The sequence below is a fragment of the Mobula birostris genome, chromosome 31 (assembly GCF_030028105.1).
Source record: "Mobula birostris isolate sMobBir1 chromosome 31, sMobBir1.hap1, whole genome shotgun sequence".
Classification (NCBI taxonomy): domain Eukaryota; kingdom Metazoa; phylum Chordata; class Chondrichthyes; order Myliobatiformes; family Myliobatidae; genus Mobula; species Mobula birostris.
Window position 1 is genome coordinate 32,170,884 of NC_092400.1, and position 18,271 is coordinate 32,189,154.

The following is an 18,271-nucleotide window of genomic DNA, read 5'->3' on the forward strand; positions in this document are numbered from 1 at the left end:
ACTGGCTGAAGCAGGAAGGGTTAAAACTTTCCTTGGACAAGTGCCAGTTCTGCCAGACGTCTGTTAGCTATGTTGGACACATTGTCTCGTGGAATGGAGTAGCTACAGACCCGGCTAAGATCGAGGCGGTGACCACCTGGCTGAGGCCCCAGACCATGAGCGCTCTGTGCTCGTTCCTGGGGCTCTGTGGATACTAACGGAGATTCGTGAAGGGCTATGCCAAGGTGAGTCATCCCTTGAACCAGCTTCTGCGTGGCTACCCTCCCCTGGGACAGAGGCAGAAAGGGAGGAAAGGACGGGAGGTTGGAGAATATTAGAACCGTCAGAGCCCTTCGGACAGAGATGGGATGACCAATGTGAAGCAGCTTTCCAGTCACTGAAGGAGATGCTGACTCAGGCGCCGGTACTGGCTTTTGTGGACCCCCCATTGCCCTATGTGCTACACACTGACGCCAGCCATGAGGGGTTAGGGGCCATTTTATATCAGGATCAGGGTGCTGGGCTGAGGCCTATAGTGTTTGTCAGCAGAGTTTGTTACCATCTGAGAGAAACTATCCCACCCACAAGTTGGAGTTCCTGGCATTGAAATGGGCAGTGGCGGATAAGCTGAGTGACTATCTCTACGGGGCCAAGTTTGAGGTAAGGACAGACAACAACCCACTCACCTACATCCTGACCTTGGCAAAACTGGATGCCACAGGCCATCGGTGGCTGGCAGCCTTGCCTGTATATGATTTCAACCTGAAGTACCGGCCCAGGAGCCGGAATGTCGACGCGGATGCTCTGTCCTGACGGGGGCATGAGTTGCTGGAGAAGGATGAGGAGTGGGAGAGTGTTCCTGCATCCGGAGTGAAGGCAATGTGTCAGTTTGCTATCACCGTGCAGGCTGAGGAGAAGGAGAGGCCAGATTGAGCAGTGGACTCACTGAGGGCATCTGATGATGCTCTGCCCCTAGTTTACTGTGACCTGACTGCTCTGAAGACCACACAGCTGCCAGGGTTAAACCCTGGGGAAGTGGCCGCTGCACAGCGAGATCACCTGGACAATGGCCCTGTCTGGCACGCTGTGGAAGAGGGGGATGTGACATGGGCGGAGCACGGTTCAGTGTCCCTGTTACTGAGAAAATGGCTTCGGTTGAAGTTGAAGAACCAAATGTTACACCAGGTAACGTCAGCCCCAGACCGACCTCAGTGTTGGCAGCTGATCCTGCTGGAGAAGTATCAGAAGGTTGTGTTGAAGTCCCTCCATGATGACTCTGGACATTTGGGGGTGGAAAAGACCTATGGATTGCTCAAGGATCGGTTTTACTGGCCACAAATGAGGACGGAGGTTGAAGAGTACTGCAAGTCCTGCATTCGTTGCATACGACGGAAGACGCTGCCCGGGCAGGCTGCTCCTTTGTCCCACTTGCAGAGTGCAGGGCCTTTGGACCTGGTGTGTATAGATTTCCTGGCCATAGAACCCGATGCCAGCAACACGGCGAATGTCTTGGTCATCACGGACCACTACACCAGGTATGCTCAAGCTTTTCCTACCAAGGATCAGAGGGCAACTACAGTGGTGAAAGTGCTATGGGAGAAGTATTTTGTGCATTATGGCCGTCCTCGGCAGATACATAGTGACCAGGCACGAGACTTTGAGAGTAAGCTCGCTCATCTATGAGTTACTGGGCATGCAGGGGGTTGAGAAATCGAGGACCACGCCCTATCACCTGCAGGGCGATCCCCAGCCGGAAAGGTTCAATCGGACGCTACTAGGCATGCTCGGGACTCTGGAGATCAGCAAAAAGAATCGTTGGCGTCGACATATTGGGCATCTGGTTCACTGTTACAACTGTACACGCAACGAAGCTACTGGTTACTCGCCCTATAACGTCATGTTTGGGCGCGAGGCAAGGTTGCCCATTGATCTTTGTTTCAGGACTGATGCAGGTGACGTGTCGCCGAAGCCTTACTTGAAGTGTGTGTCTGATATGAGGAGAGAGCTGAAAATAGCTTACGAGTTGGCTGGGGAGGCAGCCGCCCGGCAGAATCGGGGAAATAAGAGGAGGTATGACCAGAAAGTAAAGTTCTCTCAACTCCTACCGGGAGACAGAGTCCTCATCAGGAATCTGGGATTACCAGGAAAACACAAGTTGGTTGATCGCTGGGCAGCCACGCCCTATGTGGTGGAGAGTCAGATGCCAAACCTGCCGGTTTTCCGGGTGCGGCCCGAGGATGGAAAGGGGCCTGTCAAGATTCTCCATCGGAATCACCTGTTGTCCCTGGGGCAAGACGTACAGGTAGAGCAGGAGCCTGACGAGGCGGCTGCACCCAGTCCCAGGACTCTGCATCCCCGCAGGGTGGAGGACGTACCTACCCCGGGAGAGATGGGCCCGGGCCCAGCCCCTGTGAGGGATACTGACTCGGAGGATGATGACTGGGATGGTTGGTACATTCTGCCGTTCGCTGATGCTCCCGTGATGGAGGAAGAGGCTCCTGGTCTTTCCCCCACTGGGTTAGACGGGGCTAATGAGGAGCTAGTGAGGGGCAGTCCATGGTACCACAGGGCACTGAAGGAGAGGACATAGGGCCTGAGCCAGAAATAGAGGGTTCCAAAGTGCAGAGGGGCTTGGGTGACCGCTCGGGGGAGGGTTCGCCCCTGTAGCTTCAAAGGGTCCCCTGTAGTGTCTGAGGCGGAAAAGTTAGAAGAGGGGGTATGTAGGTCTCGAAGAAGTCGGAACCCCCGGAGAGGAGAACAGGGTGTGATCTCTACTGTTTCGTCACTGCTTTCTGCATGTGGATTGGGCTGTGTGTTCTGCAGGAAGGGAACGTCATGAGGGCATGACTTAATTTGGTGGGGAGAAAATGTAGGGTTCTCAGTAATATTAGATGGACTGTTACCTGTTAATTGCCTATTACAAAATGGCTTCTCTTAAGTGTTAAACTAAAATGGTTTCTCGTACTGTTAACTGCTGAGTAAGGGGTTCTCTATGACAGCATGTTTGGGTTATAATTAGTGATAATGGAAACCGCATTTGTTTGCTAGCCAATGGAAGTCATGTTCTGCTATCTTGTATGTGTGTGGTGAGCTGAGGATCGCGGGCTTTTCCGGGAGGCGAGCGGAGAGGACGGATGTGCGGGAATGGACCGCAGTTCCCGGGTGGCGGACACCAGACCTCGGGGGTTCGGATGGTGGCCGGAGTCTCGGAAGGAGGTTGTGGATGGACTTGGAGGCGTGAGCGCCAACGTGTTAAAATATTATGTGCACAAGACCGATGAGTAGTGTGGCGCCTTTTCTTTTAGTTGTTTCTACTAACCCATCACCAATAGTTACTATAAAGTATATTTCTGTACTCGCACTTTGTATATTGTTTGATATTTGTGTCGTGGCTGATATTTGGGTGCCTCACACCATATCCGCATCAAAGCATTTGCACTGTTTGGCGGGGTCAGCGGCTATTCATCCTAGGCAACGAGAGTCAGTTGGGGTCACAGATGTTACACAAAAAAATAGGAAATGCAGGTAATATTCAGCAGTCAGACAGTATCAATAGACTGAACAGTAAACATTTCAAGTTTGGGAGGGTTTGTTTTGATAGAGTCCTGGATATGAAAGATAACTCTTTTATCTAGTCTGTAGTTGCTACCTAATCTGTTGACTGTTCCCAAAAGTTTCTGTTTATTTTAGAGTTCCAGCATCTGCCCTTTCTTATTTTCAATTAAAAGAGTACAATTTATTTCTAAACAATTTCAGTTCAATTCAATTCAAGTTTAATTGTCATTCAACCATACATGAATACCCATGAATATAGACAAATTGAGACGGTGTGACTCAGGGTCCAAGATGCTAAACACAGTAGCAGCAGTCACACACAGCACGAAGCACACATACCACACACAAAATAGCATGCACATGCAAGATACCAGTAAAATACAGCCACGCAAAAAAATAGTCCAAACCCCCGAGTCCATGAGTGCCGCAGACATCTGCAGTCAACCACAAATACGGCTTGTCTTCTGCAAAGTAAACACCGGGGGGCAGCACCACCCAAACCACCACTGGTGGGACTCATCGGCTCTGATGCCTGTGTCCTGGTGGCTGTAAACAGACGGCACCTACGTGAGGCCCTGAGACAATGAACGCTGCAGAAATCTGCGGTTGACCACAATATAGCTTGTCTTTTTTGGGACTATCTATTCAGATTGTTGTGATTTCTACCTTACAATTCACAAGAGGACAAGGGTGCTTTCAAGCTTCTGAAATTAATATTGTTTTAGTTTCCTTTATTAATTCCCCTTTAATAGTGTAATCAGGCTTATCACAAAAAGACTGGTTATTTAAACATATTTAAAACTCAGAAGTACCTTGGAGACTGCTATGTTTGTGCTTCGTACAGGCACACCCAATAACCTTTGGGATAATGTGAACAAATCTTATGACCTTACCAATTACAACATTATTTGCTTATTGAGATCATATAATTCTTACAGCAGCTGTTTTAGTTATGCTATTTGAGTTGCTTTGAACTATTGCCTTTTGCTGAAATGCATCAATTCTTTGGCCTTTTTCTGCAAGGTACAAACTCTTGATAATCAGGTGGACACACAACAGATCTTTGTGACTCCTAACCATCCCAAGAAAATATATTAACATTGACAATGTACCTGACATGTAACTGAATAATCATGCAAGGAGAAAATAAACATTCAGCACAGGAAGGTTATTGAGTATTTCATCTAGATCCTAATTACAAATCAATGAGCTCACAGATATTATTGCTCTTTACTGCATTTTGGGGAAAGAATTCTGGTTACTCTTACCAACTATTGTGAAAAGCAATTCTTCAAAATGTTAAAGACCAGCAGGTCTTCACATCATTCATTTGCTTGAAGAAATGTTTAATGATGTAATGTTTTCCAAAGAAAGTTAATGATGCAGAGGATTCTGCCAGAGACTACTGTATATGGTCCACATAAATCAGATGCGCTCGTTGTTGATTTTCTGCGCTGTACAGTAAATGGCATTGTTCAATCATGCATCAATTGCAATGGTATTGCAAAGTCCACAGAGTACACAGCATCATATAACACAGAATCAGATTTGGTACCACAGAAACAGGCTGCTAAATCCACGTTCATTACATACCGATCTATAACAAACCAATTTATTGATATTGGTATTTGGTCTGTAGTCGTCTCTGCACTTGCAATTCAAGTGCTTGTTTATATACTTAATCTTTTCCATTTTCTATCTCCACAACTCACTTGGAGACATATTCCAGATTCTAATCACCTGAGTGAAAAGCAAATACTCCTCCAATTCTCTTTAAACTTACAGACTCATACTGTAAACCTTTGTCCTCTGGTTTAGACACCTCAGTTATGGAGAAAGATTTCCTACTATCTCCCCTACACATACCCTTCATAATTTTGTATACCTTTATCAGAACAACAAACTCAGCCTATCCAGTCTCCTCATACCTGAAACGTTTCACCCCACCCAGGCAATGTGCTGGTGAATCTTCTCCACAGTCTTTCCAGTACAGTCACTTCGTTCCCTATAATGTTGCAATCTGAACTGTTCTGTGGCTGATCCAAGGCTTTATAAAGTCATACGTTATCCTCCCATGGTTATATTACTTCAGCTAATGAAAGTGTCCGATATGGTTTTGTAATTACCTCATCTGCCCACATTGCCTTCTGGAATCCTTACAGTTGCATACCAAGGTCCCTCTATTCCTCAGTACTCTCTAGGACTCTATCATTCTTGATGGATTATCCTTTTTATCTTCTCAAATATATCACCTTGGACATACTAGGATACTTCATCTGCCACTCATCTGCCTGTCTTACCAACTAATAAACAGCATCCTGAACCTATGACTGTTCTCACTGTCAACAACACTACCAGATTTGGTACCTCACAAAATATTTATTTATTGAGATACATATTTGGATGGCAGTGTGGAGATACCTTAAAAAGGTATAAGAAAAGACAGATTACTGTTTAACTGAGTAACAAATTATGTGATGAAATACAAAACAAATTAGAGCACTACCGACATTACTACAGTACTATAAAACTGTGTATTAGCTCATAATGGTTACCGACAGAGGTATTCATTGAGTGTATGCTGGCATGTTCTCTGATTGACTGTAAATGAACAAAATCAACGCAGATACCTTGTGCAGATAACGGACTGTATTCGTTGCCTTCCTGCATGGAGTAATGCAATATCCAACAATAAATTTCTTGGCATCCTGTGTAGTCACTAGCTCAGATTCATTTGTGTCATTCTCATCATGTTCCTCATCTTCATATTCCCTGGCTTGGTGTTTTGAAACAATGCTTTTGACAATTGCATTCTCCAAATCTTCATTTTCAATGTAAATTCAAGATGACTATTGATATCTTCAAATTCTTTATATTCTTAACTCGTTGAAGTAGTGAAATTGTTTCATTCTCACTCCGAGCGATTTCAGGCATCTCCAAGCCTGAATTCTTGAAACTGCAGTGAGGCAAACGGTTCTGAATTGCCTTGCCACTTATTTCACACTAACTCTCAGCAACAAACTGTACTGCCTGTAAAAGATTAACTTTGGATTCACTTCCTTGGCTGTTGAAGAAACAGTCAGTAAATTTTCTTCAATTGCTTCCAGAATGTGTTTCACTAACTTTGCGTGATACATTTTTAATTTTTTTATGATTTTGATATCCACTGGTTGCACTAAAGGTTTTGTACTGGCAGGCAGAAATTCCAGCTGGATGTTTCTCAAACATTCTACATTAGAGTGTGCTGCATCGTTGTCAATAAGCAGAACTCTGCTTGATTTCCACTGTAGCTCTATATCCCAATTCATCAGCATTTCTTAAAAATTTCAGAAATCATTCACATATCCTTATTAGCATAGTACTCGATTGGTAAACTATCCCTTAAAGCATTGAGGTTGGACCCTCTTCCCAAGAACCAACAATTTTTATTTTTATCACTTCCTGGCACATATGCACAATACAATACAATTATGCAATCCGTTGCTTTCTTTGACCCTGTCAGCATTGCCAGTTTGTAGCAATGGGAACCATCTGGCATGACACAATACAAAGGTTTATTTCATCAGCACACATATAAGTTGCTGGTATTTGCGTTATTTCATCAGCACTGTACAGTAAAAGTCCAAAGTAAACTTTATTATCAGGCCACATTCATGTCACCACATATAACCCGAGATTCTTTCTCTTGTGGGCATACTTAGCAAATTTATAGAATAGTAACTGTAATCAGAATCAAAGAAAGAGCAGGAACATAGAAGATAACAACCTGTTGAAATGCAATTATAAATAGCAATGAATAATGAGAGCATAAAATAACAAGATAAAAAGTCCTTAAAGTGAGATCATTAGTCGTTGTAATATCTCAGTAGATGTGTCTAATTATCCTCTTTTGTTTAAGAGCACAATGGTTAAGGGGTAGTAATTGTTCTTGAACCAGTTGGTGAGAGTCCTGAGGCACTTGTATCTTCTGCTGATAGCAGCAGAGAGAAAAGAACATGGCCTTAGTGGTGGGGGTCTTTGATGATAGATGCTGCTTTCCTACAACAGCGTTTCATATTGTATTGAGAGATGCAGAGATGGCAGAGGAACTGAATGTGTATTTTGCATCAGTCTTCATAGTGGAAGGCACCTGCAGCATACCAGACATTCAGGAGTGTTAGGGAAGTGACGTTTGCGCAGTGAAAATTACGACTGAGAAGGTGCTCAGGAAGCTTAATGGTCTGAGGATGGATAAATCTCCTGGACCTGATGGAATGCACCCTCGGGTTCTGAAGGAAGTAGCTGGAGAGATTGTGGTGGCATTAGCGATTATCTTTCAAGGATCGATAAATTCTGGCATTGTACTGGATGACTGGAAAATTGCAAATGTTACTCCACTATTTAAGAAGGGTGGGAGGCAGCAGAAAGGAAACTATAGACCTGTTAGCCTGACATCAGTGGTTGGGAAGTTGTTGGAATCGCTTGAGAGGGATGAGATTACAGAGTACCTGAAGGCACATGACAAGATAGGCCAAAGCCAGCATGGTTTCCTGAAGGGAAAATCCTGCCTGACAAACCTAATGCAATTCTTTGAGGAAATTACAAGTAGGGTAGACAAAGGAGATGCAGAAGACATGGTGTACTTGGATTTTCATAAGGCCTTTAACAAGGTGCCGCACATGAGGCTGCTTAGCAAGATAAGAGCCCATGGAATTACAGAGGAGTTACTAGCATAGGTGGATTGGCGGAAGACAGAGAGTGGGAATAAAGGGATCCTATTCTGGCTGGCTGCCGGTTACCAGTGGAGTTCCACAGGGGTCAGTGTTGGGACCGCTGCTTTTTACGATGTATGTCAATGATTTGAACTATGGGATTAATGTATTTGTGGCTAAATTTGCCAATGATACAAGATAGGTGGAGAAGCAGCTAGTGTTGAGGAAACAGGGAGCCTGCAGAGAGACTTAGGTAGTTTAGGGGAATGGGCAAAGGAGTGGCAAATGAAATGCAATGTTGGAAAGTGTATGGTCATGCACTTTGGTGGAAGAAATAAATGGGCAGACTATTATTTAGATGGGGAGAGAATTCAAAGTGCAGAGATGCAAAGGGACTTGGAAGTCCTTGTGCAAGATACCCTAAAGGTTAACCTCCAGGTTGAGCCGGTTGTGAAGAAGGTGAATGCAATGATGGCATTCATTTCTAGAGGTATAGAATATAAGAGCAGGGATGTGATGTTGAGGCTCTATAAGGCACACGCGAAACCACACTTGGAGTGTTGTGCACAGTTTTGGGCTCCTTATTTTAGAAAGGATATACAGGCATTGCAGAGGTTTCAGAGAAGATTCACAAGAATGATTCCAAGAGTGAAAGGGTTACCGTATGAGGTTTGCCTGGCAGCTCTTGGGCTGTATTCCCTGGAGTTCAGGGGAACGAGGGGGGGAATCTCATAGAAACATTCCAAATGTTAAAAGGCTTGACAGATCAGATTGCAAAGTTATTTCTGAAGGTAGAACAAGAGGGCACGATTTCAGGATTGAAGGACGTCCATTTAGAACAGAGATGCGGAGAAATTACTTTAGTCAGAGGGTGGTTAATCTGTGGAATTTGTTGCCACAAGTGGCTGTAGAGGCCAAGACATTGTGGTGGGGGGGCGAGGGGGGGGGGGGGAGAGAGAGAGAGAGAGAGAGAGAGAGAGAGAGAGAGAGAGAGAGAGAGAGAATGAATGAGAATCCTGATTGGTCTCTCTTTGTGCTAAGTAGACCTATCAGTTTTCTCTATGGGCGGGCTTTACAGTCGACCTCTCTCTCTCCTTCATTGTCCATCAGTTCAGTTTAGTGTCCTGCAGCGGCATGGCAGAGTGTTCCATATAACATATAACCATATAACAATTACAGCACGGAAACAGGCCATCTCAGCCCTTCTAGTCCGTGCCGAACTCTTACTCTCACCTAGTCCCACCGACCCGCACTCAGCCATAACCCTCCATTCCTTTCCTGTCCATATAGCTGTCCAGTTTAACTTTAAACGACAACATCGAACCTGCCTCAACCACTTCTGCTGGAAGCTCGTTCCACACAGCCACCACTCTCTGAGTAAAGAAGTTCCCCCTCATGTTACCCCTAAACTTTTGCCCTTTAACTCTCAACTCATGTCCTCTTGTTTGAATCTCCCCCACTCTCAATGGAAAAAGCCTATCCACATCAACTCTATCTATCCCCCTCATAATTTTAAACACCTCTATCAAGTCCCCCCTCAACCTTCTACGCTCCAAAGAATAAAGAGCTAACTTGTTCAACCTTTCTCCGTAACTTAGGAGATGAAACCCAGGCAACATTTTAGTAAACCTCCTCTGTACTCTCTCAATTTTATTGACATCTTTCCAAAAAAAGAAAATATAAAACATACTTCACCCCAGACTACACTAAAGTGTACCCCTGCCTAATAGATGACATTTCCAAATGAGAACAGCTCCACTTGGAAGTCCTGGATTATGTCTCAATTAACCTTAAAGGACTGGTGCCAAACTACAAAAGTTTGCCATTGATGAGTTCTGGGGGAAGCTGTCCAAAGTAAAATCTGTGAGCACAGGGCAGTTGAGATTCAAAGAGCTCTGCCAGTTGATGAAGCTGCTTTTGGTGCTGCCAGATTCTAATTGTGATGTAGAAAGGGCATTCAGCATGGTGCGTCACATTAAGACAGAATTCAGAAGTCAGCTGTCTCACAAAACACTTATGAATCTACTGTCTTGCAAAATTAACAAATTCATTGACACAGACTGCTATGAGGTTGAGACTTCCAGCAAAATGCTCAAATCTGCCAAGCAAGCCACATCACAGTAACAAGGAAAGTTTGCAAAAGAATTAGAAAAGCTACTTGCATTAGCATTTAGCTATTAGCAATGAGACTGCCAACAAAATACTCAACAAGGAATATATATATATTATAATAATATGTGTGTGTATAAAGAGTTTCAATATGTGATCAAATAAATTGTTGTGTTCTTTCATAATCAAACGTCCTGTACACATACACCCTTGGAAGTTGACCAGGGGTGGGGGATATGGGGTTGTAGGGGGCGGGGAGGTGGTGCTACCTCCCTGAAATGAGTTTTTGCAGGGTGGGATGTCTGGTAAAGAGCCAATGAGATGGCAACTGCTGTGGACCTGTTGCCAATCAGACAGGAGCTGATATGTTTTAACACCAGCTTCTCAGAACACTTCATCAATGTGGATGTAAGTGCCACTGGGCGATTGTCATTGGGGCAGGCTACCGCACTCTTCTTGGGCACCGGTATGATTCAAGCCTGCTTGAAGCAGCTGGGTACCACACACTGCCAGGGCGAGAGGCTGAAGATACCCAGCCAGGTGGTCAGCACAGGTCTCCAATACTTGGCCAAGTACTCCGCCTGGGCCAGAAGTTTTCCTTGTATTCACCCTCTTGAAGGCAGCCCGCACATCACCTTCAGATACCAAGATGAAAGGATCATTGGGAGGTGTGGGGGTGTGCGATAGTTATTCCATGTTCTGGTGGTCAAAGCGAGCATAGAAGGCATTGAGCTCATACGGAAGTGAAGCTCTGCTGTCCCCCATTTCGCTTCTTTTAACTTTGTAGGAGGATATGGCAATCAAACCTGCCACAGCTGTCGAGCATCCCTCGTTATCAGTCTAGTCCGAAATCTCCACTTTGCCTGTGAGACGGCTTTCCAGAGATCAGACCTGCACCTCTTGTAGCATTCCTGATCTCCAGACTTGATTGCCTCTGATCTGGCACCCAGCAAATTCCGGATTTCATGGTTCATCCAGGGCTTCTGATTGAGGAAAGCCCTCAACAATTTCATGAGGACACACTGATAAAGTGGGTAATGACCCTAGTGCAGTCATTCAGGTCCTCAGATGAGTTCTCAGACTCGGTCCAGTCCACTGACTCAAACCAATCCCGTAACCGCTCCTCTGCCTGCAGTGACCACCTCTTAGTTGTCTTACTCTCTGGAGCCTTGCTTTTTAGGCTCTGTCTGTATGCAGGTAGTAGGAGGACAGCCAAATGGCCCGACTTCCAAAACGTGGTCTATGAATGGAACAATAAGCGTTCCTTATCGGGGATTTCGCAGTGATCTGGTGAGTTGGAACCACTGGTGCAGCAGGTTATACGCTGGTGATCATTGGGCAGGGCTTCCTTCAAACAGACCTGGTTGAAGTCGCCGATTATAACTTGAAATGTGACCTGATGGGCTGTGTCTTGTCTGCAGACGACATTGTGCAGTGTTGTGAGTGTTTTTTTTTATATAATCGGCTGCTGGTGGTTTATAAACTGCAGTCTGGATCATGGATGAGAACTCCTGAAACAAATAGAATGGTCTACATTTAATCGTTAGGTGTTCTAAGTCAAGGGAACAAGAAGTTGACATAATCCCCACGTCAATACACGAACGAGAATTGAGTAAAAAGCACAGGCCGCCGCTGCATCCAACGTATCCGCTGATAGCCTAGTCAAAGTACAGCAAACTATTGAAATCTGCCTCATCTGCCTCTGATACGACAGCTTTGCCCTGAGATTGTCACTCGTATTTTCCAGCAAATGCACATTTGCCAACAAGATGCTGGGTACGGGAGGCATCATTCCTCGGGTTCCAGCTTGGTTTCGATTCCACCCCTCCTGCCGCATTTTCGGCCAGGGCAATGACTTTTAAAGACGCGGCGGTTAACTGCTCCGCATTTAGCCGTGAGATCTGAAAATCATTGATGCAATTTCGAAGTCTGCTGTTAAGAGGAAATTTACATTCTGCAGACTGCACCGAAAGTAATTCAGAAGTATATGTAAGGGGAAAACTGGAACAATTTTCTGCAGCCCACGTCACTGGTCCACCTTGGTACATATCATCTGCAGAAAATTTTTGAAGCAAGTGGGAAGTTTTGTAGATTTGCAGAGTTGTGTAGACCTGCAGATAAAGGGGATGCTGTAGTAGTCTGGCAGACTGGCCTCTACCTTTCTGAGGCCCAGCGAGAACTCTCAGCCACTTCCTCTTAGTTACCCCAGAACAGGATCGTACTGAGGAGCACCAGGCTATTGTCTCCCACACCATCATTGACCTTATTAGCTCTGGGGATCTCCCATCCACTGCCATCAACCTTACAGCTCTCGCATCCCACACCTCCAGTTTCTATCTCCTCAGTCGCCGTGGCTATCCCTCGAGGTCGAGGATGATGGTCTTCGTGCTGAAGGAGTGGCCCACAGAGTGAAGACGCCTGTGTGTGTATTTGTTTAACGTGTACTTGATGTTGCACTCCAAGAAGCACACGATACTTCACAAATCAACCAACTGATTCCAATGGCATGGAAACCACGACAATTGGAGCTGATAGATTTGTTGCAGCCTTCCTCCGCCTTCACAGCCATTGAGTTCGAAGTGACTTTGTCCTCCTGTTCCACCGTTGAGGTTTTGGTTGGATTGTTCTTTGTCAGGGACCTCACCCTCGATCTTACCACCATGGGTGACCCTACCAGGAGCATAGCTCCAGACTGCATTGCTCTCGGGATCAGAGGGCCACACCGCGACAAGGTGACAATCCATGGAGAAGTTCTACCTCCTTTCCAAGATTCACAAGCCCACATGTCCAGGGACCCATTGTTTCAGCTTGTTCCTGCCCCTCTGAACTCATCTGTGTACATCAACTGTGTCTTATCCCCACTAGTTCGGTTCCTTCCTACCTACATCCATGACACCTCAGATGCTCTGGAGCTTTTCAAGGCCCTGATCATCTTATTCAACATGGATGTCCAGTCTCTGTACACCTCCATCCCCCACCAGGAAGGCCTCAAGTTCTGTTTCTTTCTGGACACCAGACCCAACCAATTCCTGTCCACCACCTAGCAGGACTTGTCCTCACTCTAATTTCTCCTTTGGCTCTTCCTACTTTCTTTAAACAAAAGGTGTAGCCATGGGCACTCACATGGGTCCCAGCTATGCTTGCCTTTTTGTTGGCTATGTGGAACTGTCCATGTTCCAAGCCTACACTGGTGTCCACCTCCCACTTTTCCTATGCTACATCAACGACTGCATTGGTGCTGCACCTACACTTATGCCGAGCTCGTTGGCTTCATCAACTCTGCCTTCAACTTCAACACTGCCCTCAAATTTACCAGGTCCATTTCCGAGACCTCCCTCCACTTTCATCTCATTGTCTCTATCTCTAGAGACAGCTTATCTACCGATGTCTATTGTAAACCCATGGACTCTCACAGCTACCTGGACTATACCTCTTCCCACCCTGTTACTTGTTAAGACACCATCCCCTTCTCTCAATTCCTCTGTCTCTGCCACATCTGCTCTCAGGATGAGGCTTTTCATTCCAAAACGAAGGAGATGTCCTCCTTTTTCAAAGAAAGGGCTTCCTTTCCTCCACTATCAACTCTGCCCTCAACTGTCTCTCTTCTATTTCATGTTCGTCTGCTCTTACCCAATCCTTCTGCCACCCTACCAGGGATAGGGTTCCTCTTGTCCTCACCTACCACTCCACCAGTCTCTGCATTCAGCACATAATTCTCCACAACTTTCGCCATCTTCAATGGGATCCCACCACCAAGTACATCCTTCCTTCCCACAGACTTTCTGCTTTCCACAGGGATCGCTCCCTACATGACTCCTTTGTTCATTTGTCCCTCCCCTCTGATCTCCCTCCTGACACTTATCCTTGCAAGTGGAACAAGTGCTACACCTGCCTCTACACATCCTCCCTCACTACCATTCAGGGCCCAAATAGTCCTTCCAGGTGAGGCGACACTTCACCTGTGAGTCTACTGGGGTCATATACTGTGTCCAGTGCTCCTAGTGTGGCCTCCTGTATATCAGTGAGACCCGACATAGGTTGTGGGGGGCCACTTCACCGAACACCTATGCTCCGTCTGCCAGAAAAAGCGGGATCTCCCAGTGGCCACCCGTTTTAATTCCCATTCTGATATGTCTACCCATGGCCTCCTCCACTGTCATGATGAGGAACAACACCTTATATTCTGTCTGGGCAGCCTCCAACCTGATGGCATGAACATCGAATTCTTGAACTTCCGGTAATGCTGACCCCCTGCTTCACTATTCCCATCCCCTTTTCTCTCTCTCACCTCATCTCCTTGTCCACCCATCGCCTCCTTCTGGTGCTTCTCCCCCTGTTCTTTCTCCCATGGCCCTCTGACCTCTTCTATCAGACTCCCCCTTCTCCAGTCCTGTATCTCTTTCACCAACTTCCCAGCTCTTTACTTCATTCCTCCCCCTTCAGGTTTCACCCGTCACCTTGTGCATCTCCCTCCCCTCCTCCCACCTTTTAAACCTACTCATCCTTTTTTTCCTCCAGTCCTGGCTAAGGGTCCCAGCCCGAAACTCGACTGTGCTCTTTTCCATAGATGCTGCCTGGCCTGCTGAGTTCCTCCAGCATTTTGTGTGTGTTGCTTGGATTTCCAGCATCTGCAGATTTTCTCTTGTTTGTGTAGATTTTGGTACTCCCGTTACCTCTGCCAGCTGACTATGAGAGGTGTTAGTTGGACTTGGCCCAGTAGGGTAATTTTTTTCAGCTAGTGTCAAAATCTTTTCATGACATCCTGGCAAGGGTCTCAAAATTTCTTTAAAGTCAAAATTAAATAAAGATCAAAATCACTGCTTTTTGAATCGGCTCTGTTGGCCCAAATGGATCACATAACACAAGCACGTCTTTTCCTGACAGAACTGTTCCCTTTAAGCATGGTGCAGTGTCTAACACAGTGGGCACGTGGCCAAATGGTTAAGGCATTGGACTAGCGACCTGAAGACCATGAGTTCGAGCCCCAGCCAAGGCAACGTGTGTTGTGTCCTTAAGCAAGGAACTTAATCACACATTAATCACTCTGCGACGACACTGGTGCCAAGCTGTATGGGTCTTAATGCCCTTCCCTTGGACAACATTGGTGTCGTGGAGAGGGGAGACTTACAGCATAGGCAACTGCTGGTCTTCCATACAACCTTGCCCAGGCCTGCGCCCTGGAGAGTGAAGACTTTCCAGGCGCAGATCCATGGTCTCGCAAGACTAACGGATGCCTTTATTATTATTTAGTGTCTAACAGCTACACCAGTGCATGTGACTGACTCTCTCCTGCCCCAATTAAGCGGCATAGTGTCCCACATAAATGAAGAGTATCCTGCTGATTTTCTCGATACGTTTTTGTTCTTTGAGTGTTGTCCAATAAGCATCTGCCCTGATTAAACAATGGCCAAATTAACCTGAATGCACTGTACCATTCTTATCTAGTGTCTCACAAACAAGTCTGGATAATATCCCCTATGTGGGTGGCAGAATAAATCCCAGCTCTGAAGTGGGACTAGAACACACAATCTGATTGGGAAATGACAGGGTTACAAACCCACATTCATCCACCCTCTATAGTGACAAGGGAAATAAATCAGAAAAATAAAGAAATGTCTCTGGAAAGCATTAATTCAGAGTAAAAAGTCAATAAATTAGTAATAAATTTAGTTTATTTGACGTTGTACTGCAATTCTGATATTCAAATCTAAATCAAATTTCCAAACAGCAGTAAGTGATTGCAGAAAATTAGTGAGCAGAAAAATAAATGTGTGCATTCAATCCTGTCATTACATGCAAAATGTACGGTACCCGAGTGCTTATAATCTGTTGTACTTGTGAAATATTGGTGGAATATCAACATTAATGTTAACATTATTTTCACAGAGAGAAGAAAGCAAAACAGAAACATCCTTACTGGACAGGTATTTTAAATCTAGTAGTAATCCTCTCAAGCCAAATTCCAACAAAATATCCTGAATTATGTGCCCACCGTCCACTAATTAATTCCTTTATTCCCATATATGAAATAATATCTATAAGTATAATCAAAGCTCATTGCCAGATATCTGAAGAAATCCTACGTCATTTCTTTTAGCTAAAGAAAAAAATTATATTGATTAAGATCAAAATTAATGTGATGAGTATACAATCAGGCTTTGATTAAAGTTACAATTTAAATGTAACACTTCCTTTTGAATTCTGTACATTCACGAATTCTGTCCTTTTGAAGCCGACAAGTTCAACTCAAGTTAGTCGACAGGCGGGTTTAAGAATTCTTCTGAGGAACCTTGGTTGTCACCTGAATAATAAGGAAATATTGATTTATGAGAAAAGAGCTCTCAGCATTCATCCTTAAACACATTTCCTACTATTAGTCCTGAGGGAGGGTCTCGACCTGAATCACTGACTGTCTATTCATTTCTATAGAAGCTGCCTAGATTCCCTAAGGTTGTTACAACTGGGGGTGGTGATGGGGGACAAGCTCCCACTACTTATTAAATGCTCCCAATGGTGTGCCCCTCAAATAGCCTCTGATAACCAAGTCCAGCTCCTGGCCTTCACGTGTGGCTTAGCTGCTAAGCCCAGCAGGTCAATTGCTGCTGATAGGAGAAGGGGCGGGTTACTAGCACCTTAAAACCAGTCACTTTGCGCAGATGGGGCTCGTCAGCTGTGGTTGGCAGCTCAACTAGGAGAAAGAAAACTCTGATCTCAAACTCCGCTGCCTTGCATGGGGAAAGCTTTAGTGGTAAACCCCAGGGGAAAAATCCAGAGCTGGAATCCCTAATGCAGTCTTATATTGAGTTCAATGTTGACTGGCAACTCCTGAAATGCTGCTGGTATCAAACTGTATTGGTCTCTGCTGTTCCTCTGGGTTCATCAGATGCGTGGAGAGGGGGAGCTTACTACGTGGCCAGCTGCTTGCTCTCAATACTGTACTGCCCAGGTTTGTATATCTAGACAGCTAGGAAGCAATATCCACAGTCAACCCTGGGGTGGGGGGCTCGTACTCAGAGACACTGCCTAACCTGCTGAGTTCCTATAACGCTTTGTGTGTTGCTTCCATTATAAGTATTTGTCTCCTAAATCTATGATTGCTGGTACTAAGATGAATGATAGAAATGTTCTGTTGTGAGTAGCCAGGAATATCAATAATTTATTTATCTCTATCACATATGGATAATTAGATGTCATTTTGCCTTAAACTCCCTGCCATTTAAATGCAATATTATGGTGGCAAGCTCCAGATACATCTCTCTCTCTCTATTCCAAAGGAGGTGTAAAGGTGCTCCTTCCCTCCACTAGCCTGCTCGTCACCCTTGGGTGAGGTGTAGCACCTACTTAGCCCCACTGATCAGGGTCAAGTGAAGCCATGGGAGCAGGTGGTGGATCGTCGTACGAGCAGCCGGTGCATATCACAAGTCCTGGTTATGCAACCACTGATGCCAGCAGACAATCTCTGAAGAGTATTGATAATGGCTAGGGCCACCCGGCTTGTGAAAACACTGCCCAGAAGAAGGCAATGGCAAACCACTTCTGCAGAAATTTTTGCCAAGAGAAATCATGGTCATGGAAAGACCATGATCACCTACATCATACAACATGGTACATCACAAACAAATTATGGTGTTTAAGGCAAAAGTGACAAATATTGTCTAATGAGGATAAACGTCAGGCTTCATTTCTAGTATATGGTAACATAAGCGATCTTAATTTCATTAATAATAGAGCAGTCCAGGTGACTGCTACTGGTGATGGGAAAAAAACCTTGCTATCAGCTTTCCGGTTGATTAACTGTGTAACTGTCAAAACTAAGGATTGAATATAAAAATATCTTGACAGGTTAAGTAATTAGACTAACGTGTTGAAAATGACTGAGGAAGTGAAGAGTAGCAACTACCTTTAAAATCTGAATAATCAAATATAAAAAGCTTTAC

General features: G+C 45.1%; 1 protein-coding gene across 1 annotated transcript in view; it reads right to left on the reverse strand.

The window, feature by feature from the left end:
• Nucleotides 1-15,984: 15,984 nt before the first annotated feature.
• LOC140190980 (aldehyde dehydrogenase, mitochondrial-like) overlaps nt 15,985-18,271 on the reverse strand; it is a 65,199-nt gene continuing 62,912 nt past the window's right edge. Inside the window, exon 13 of the mRNA XM_072247999.1 lies at nt 15,985-16,635. Coding sequence (XP_072104100.1) covers nt 16,603-16,635 — 33 coding nt within the window. The 3' untranslated portion in view covers nt 15,985-16,602. The remainder of the gene's footprint in view (nt 16,636-18,271) is intronic.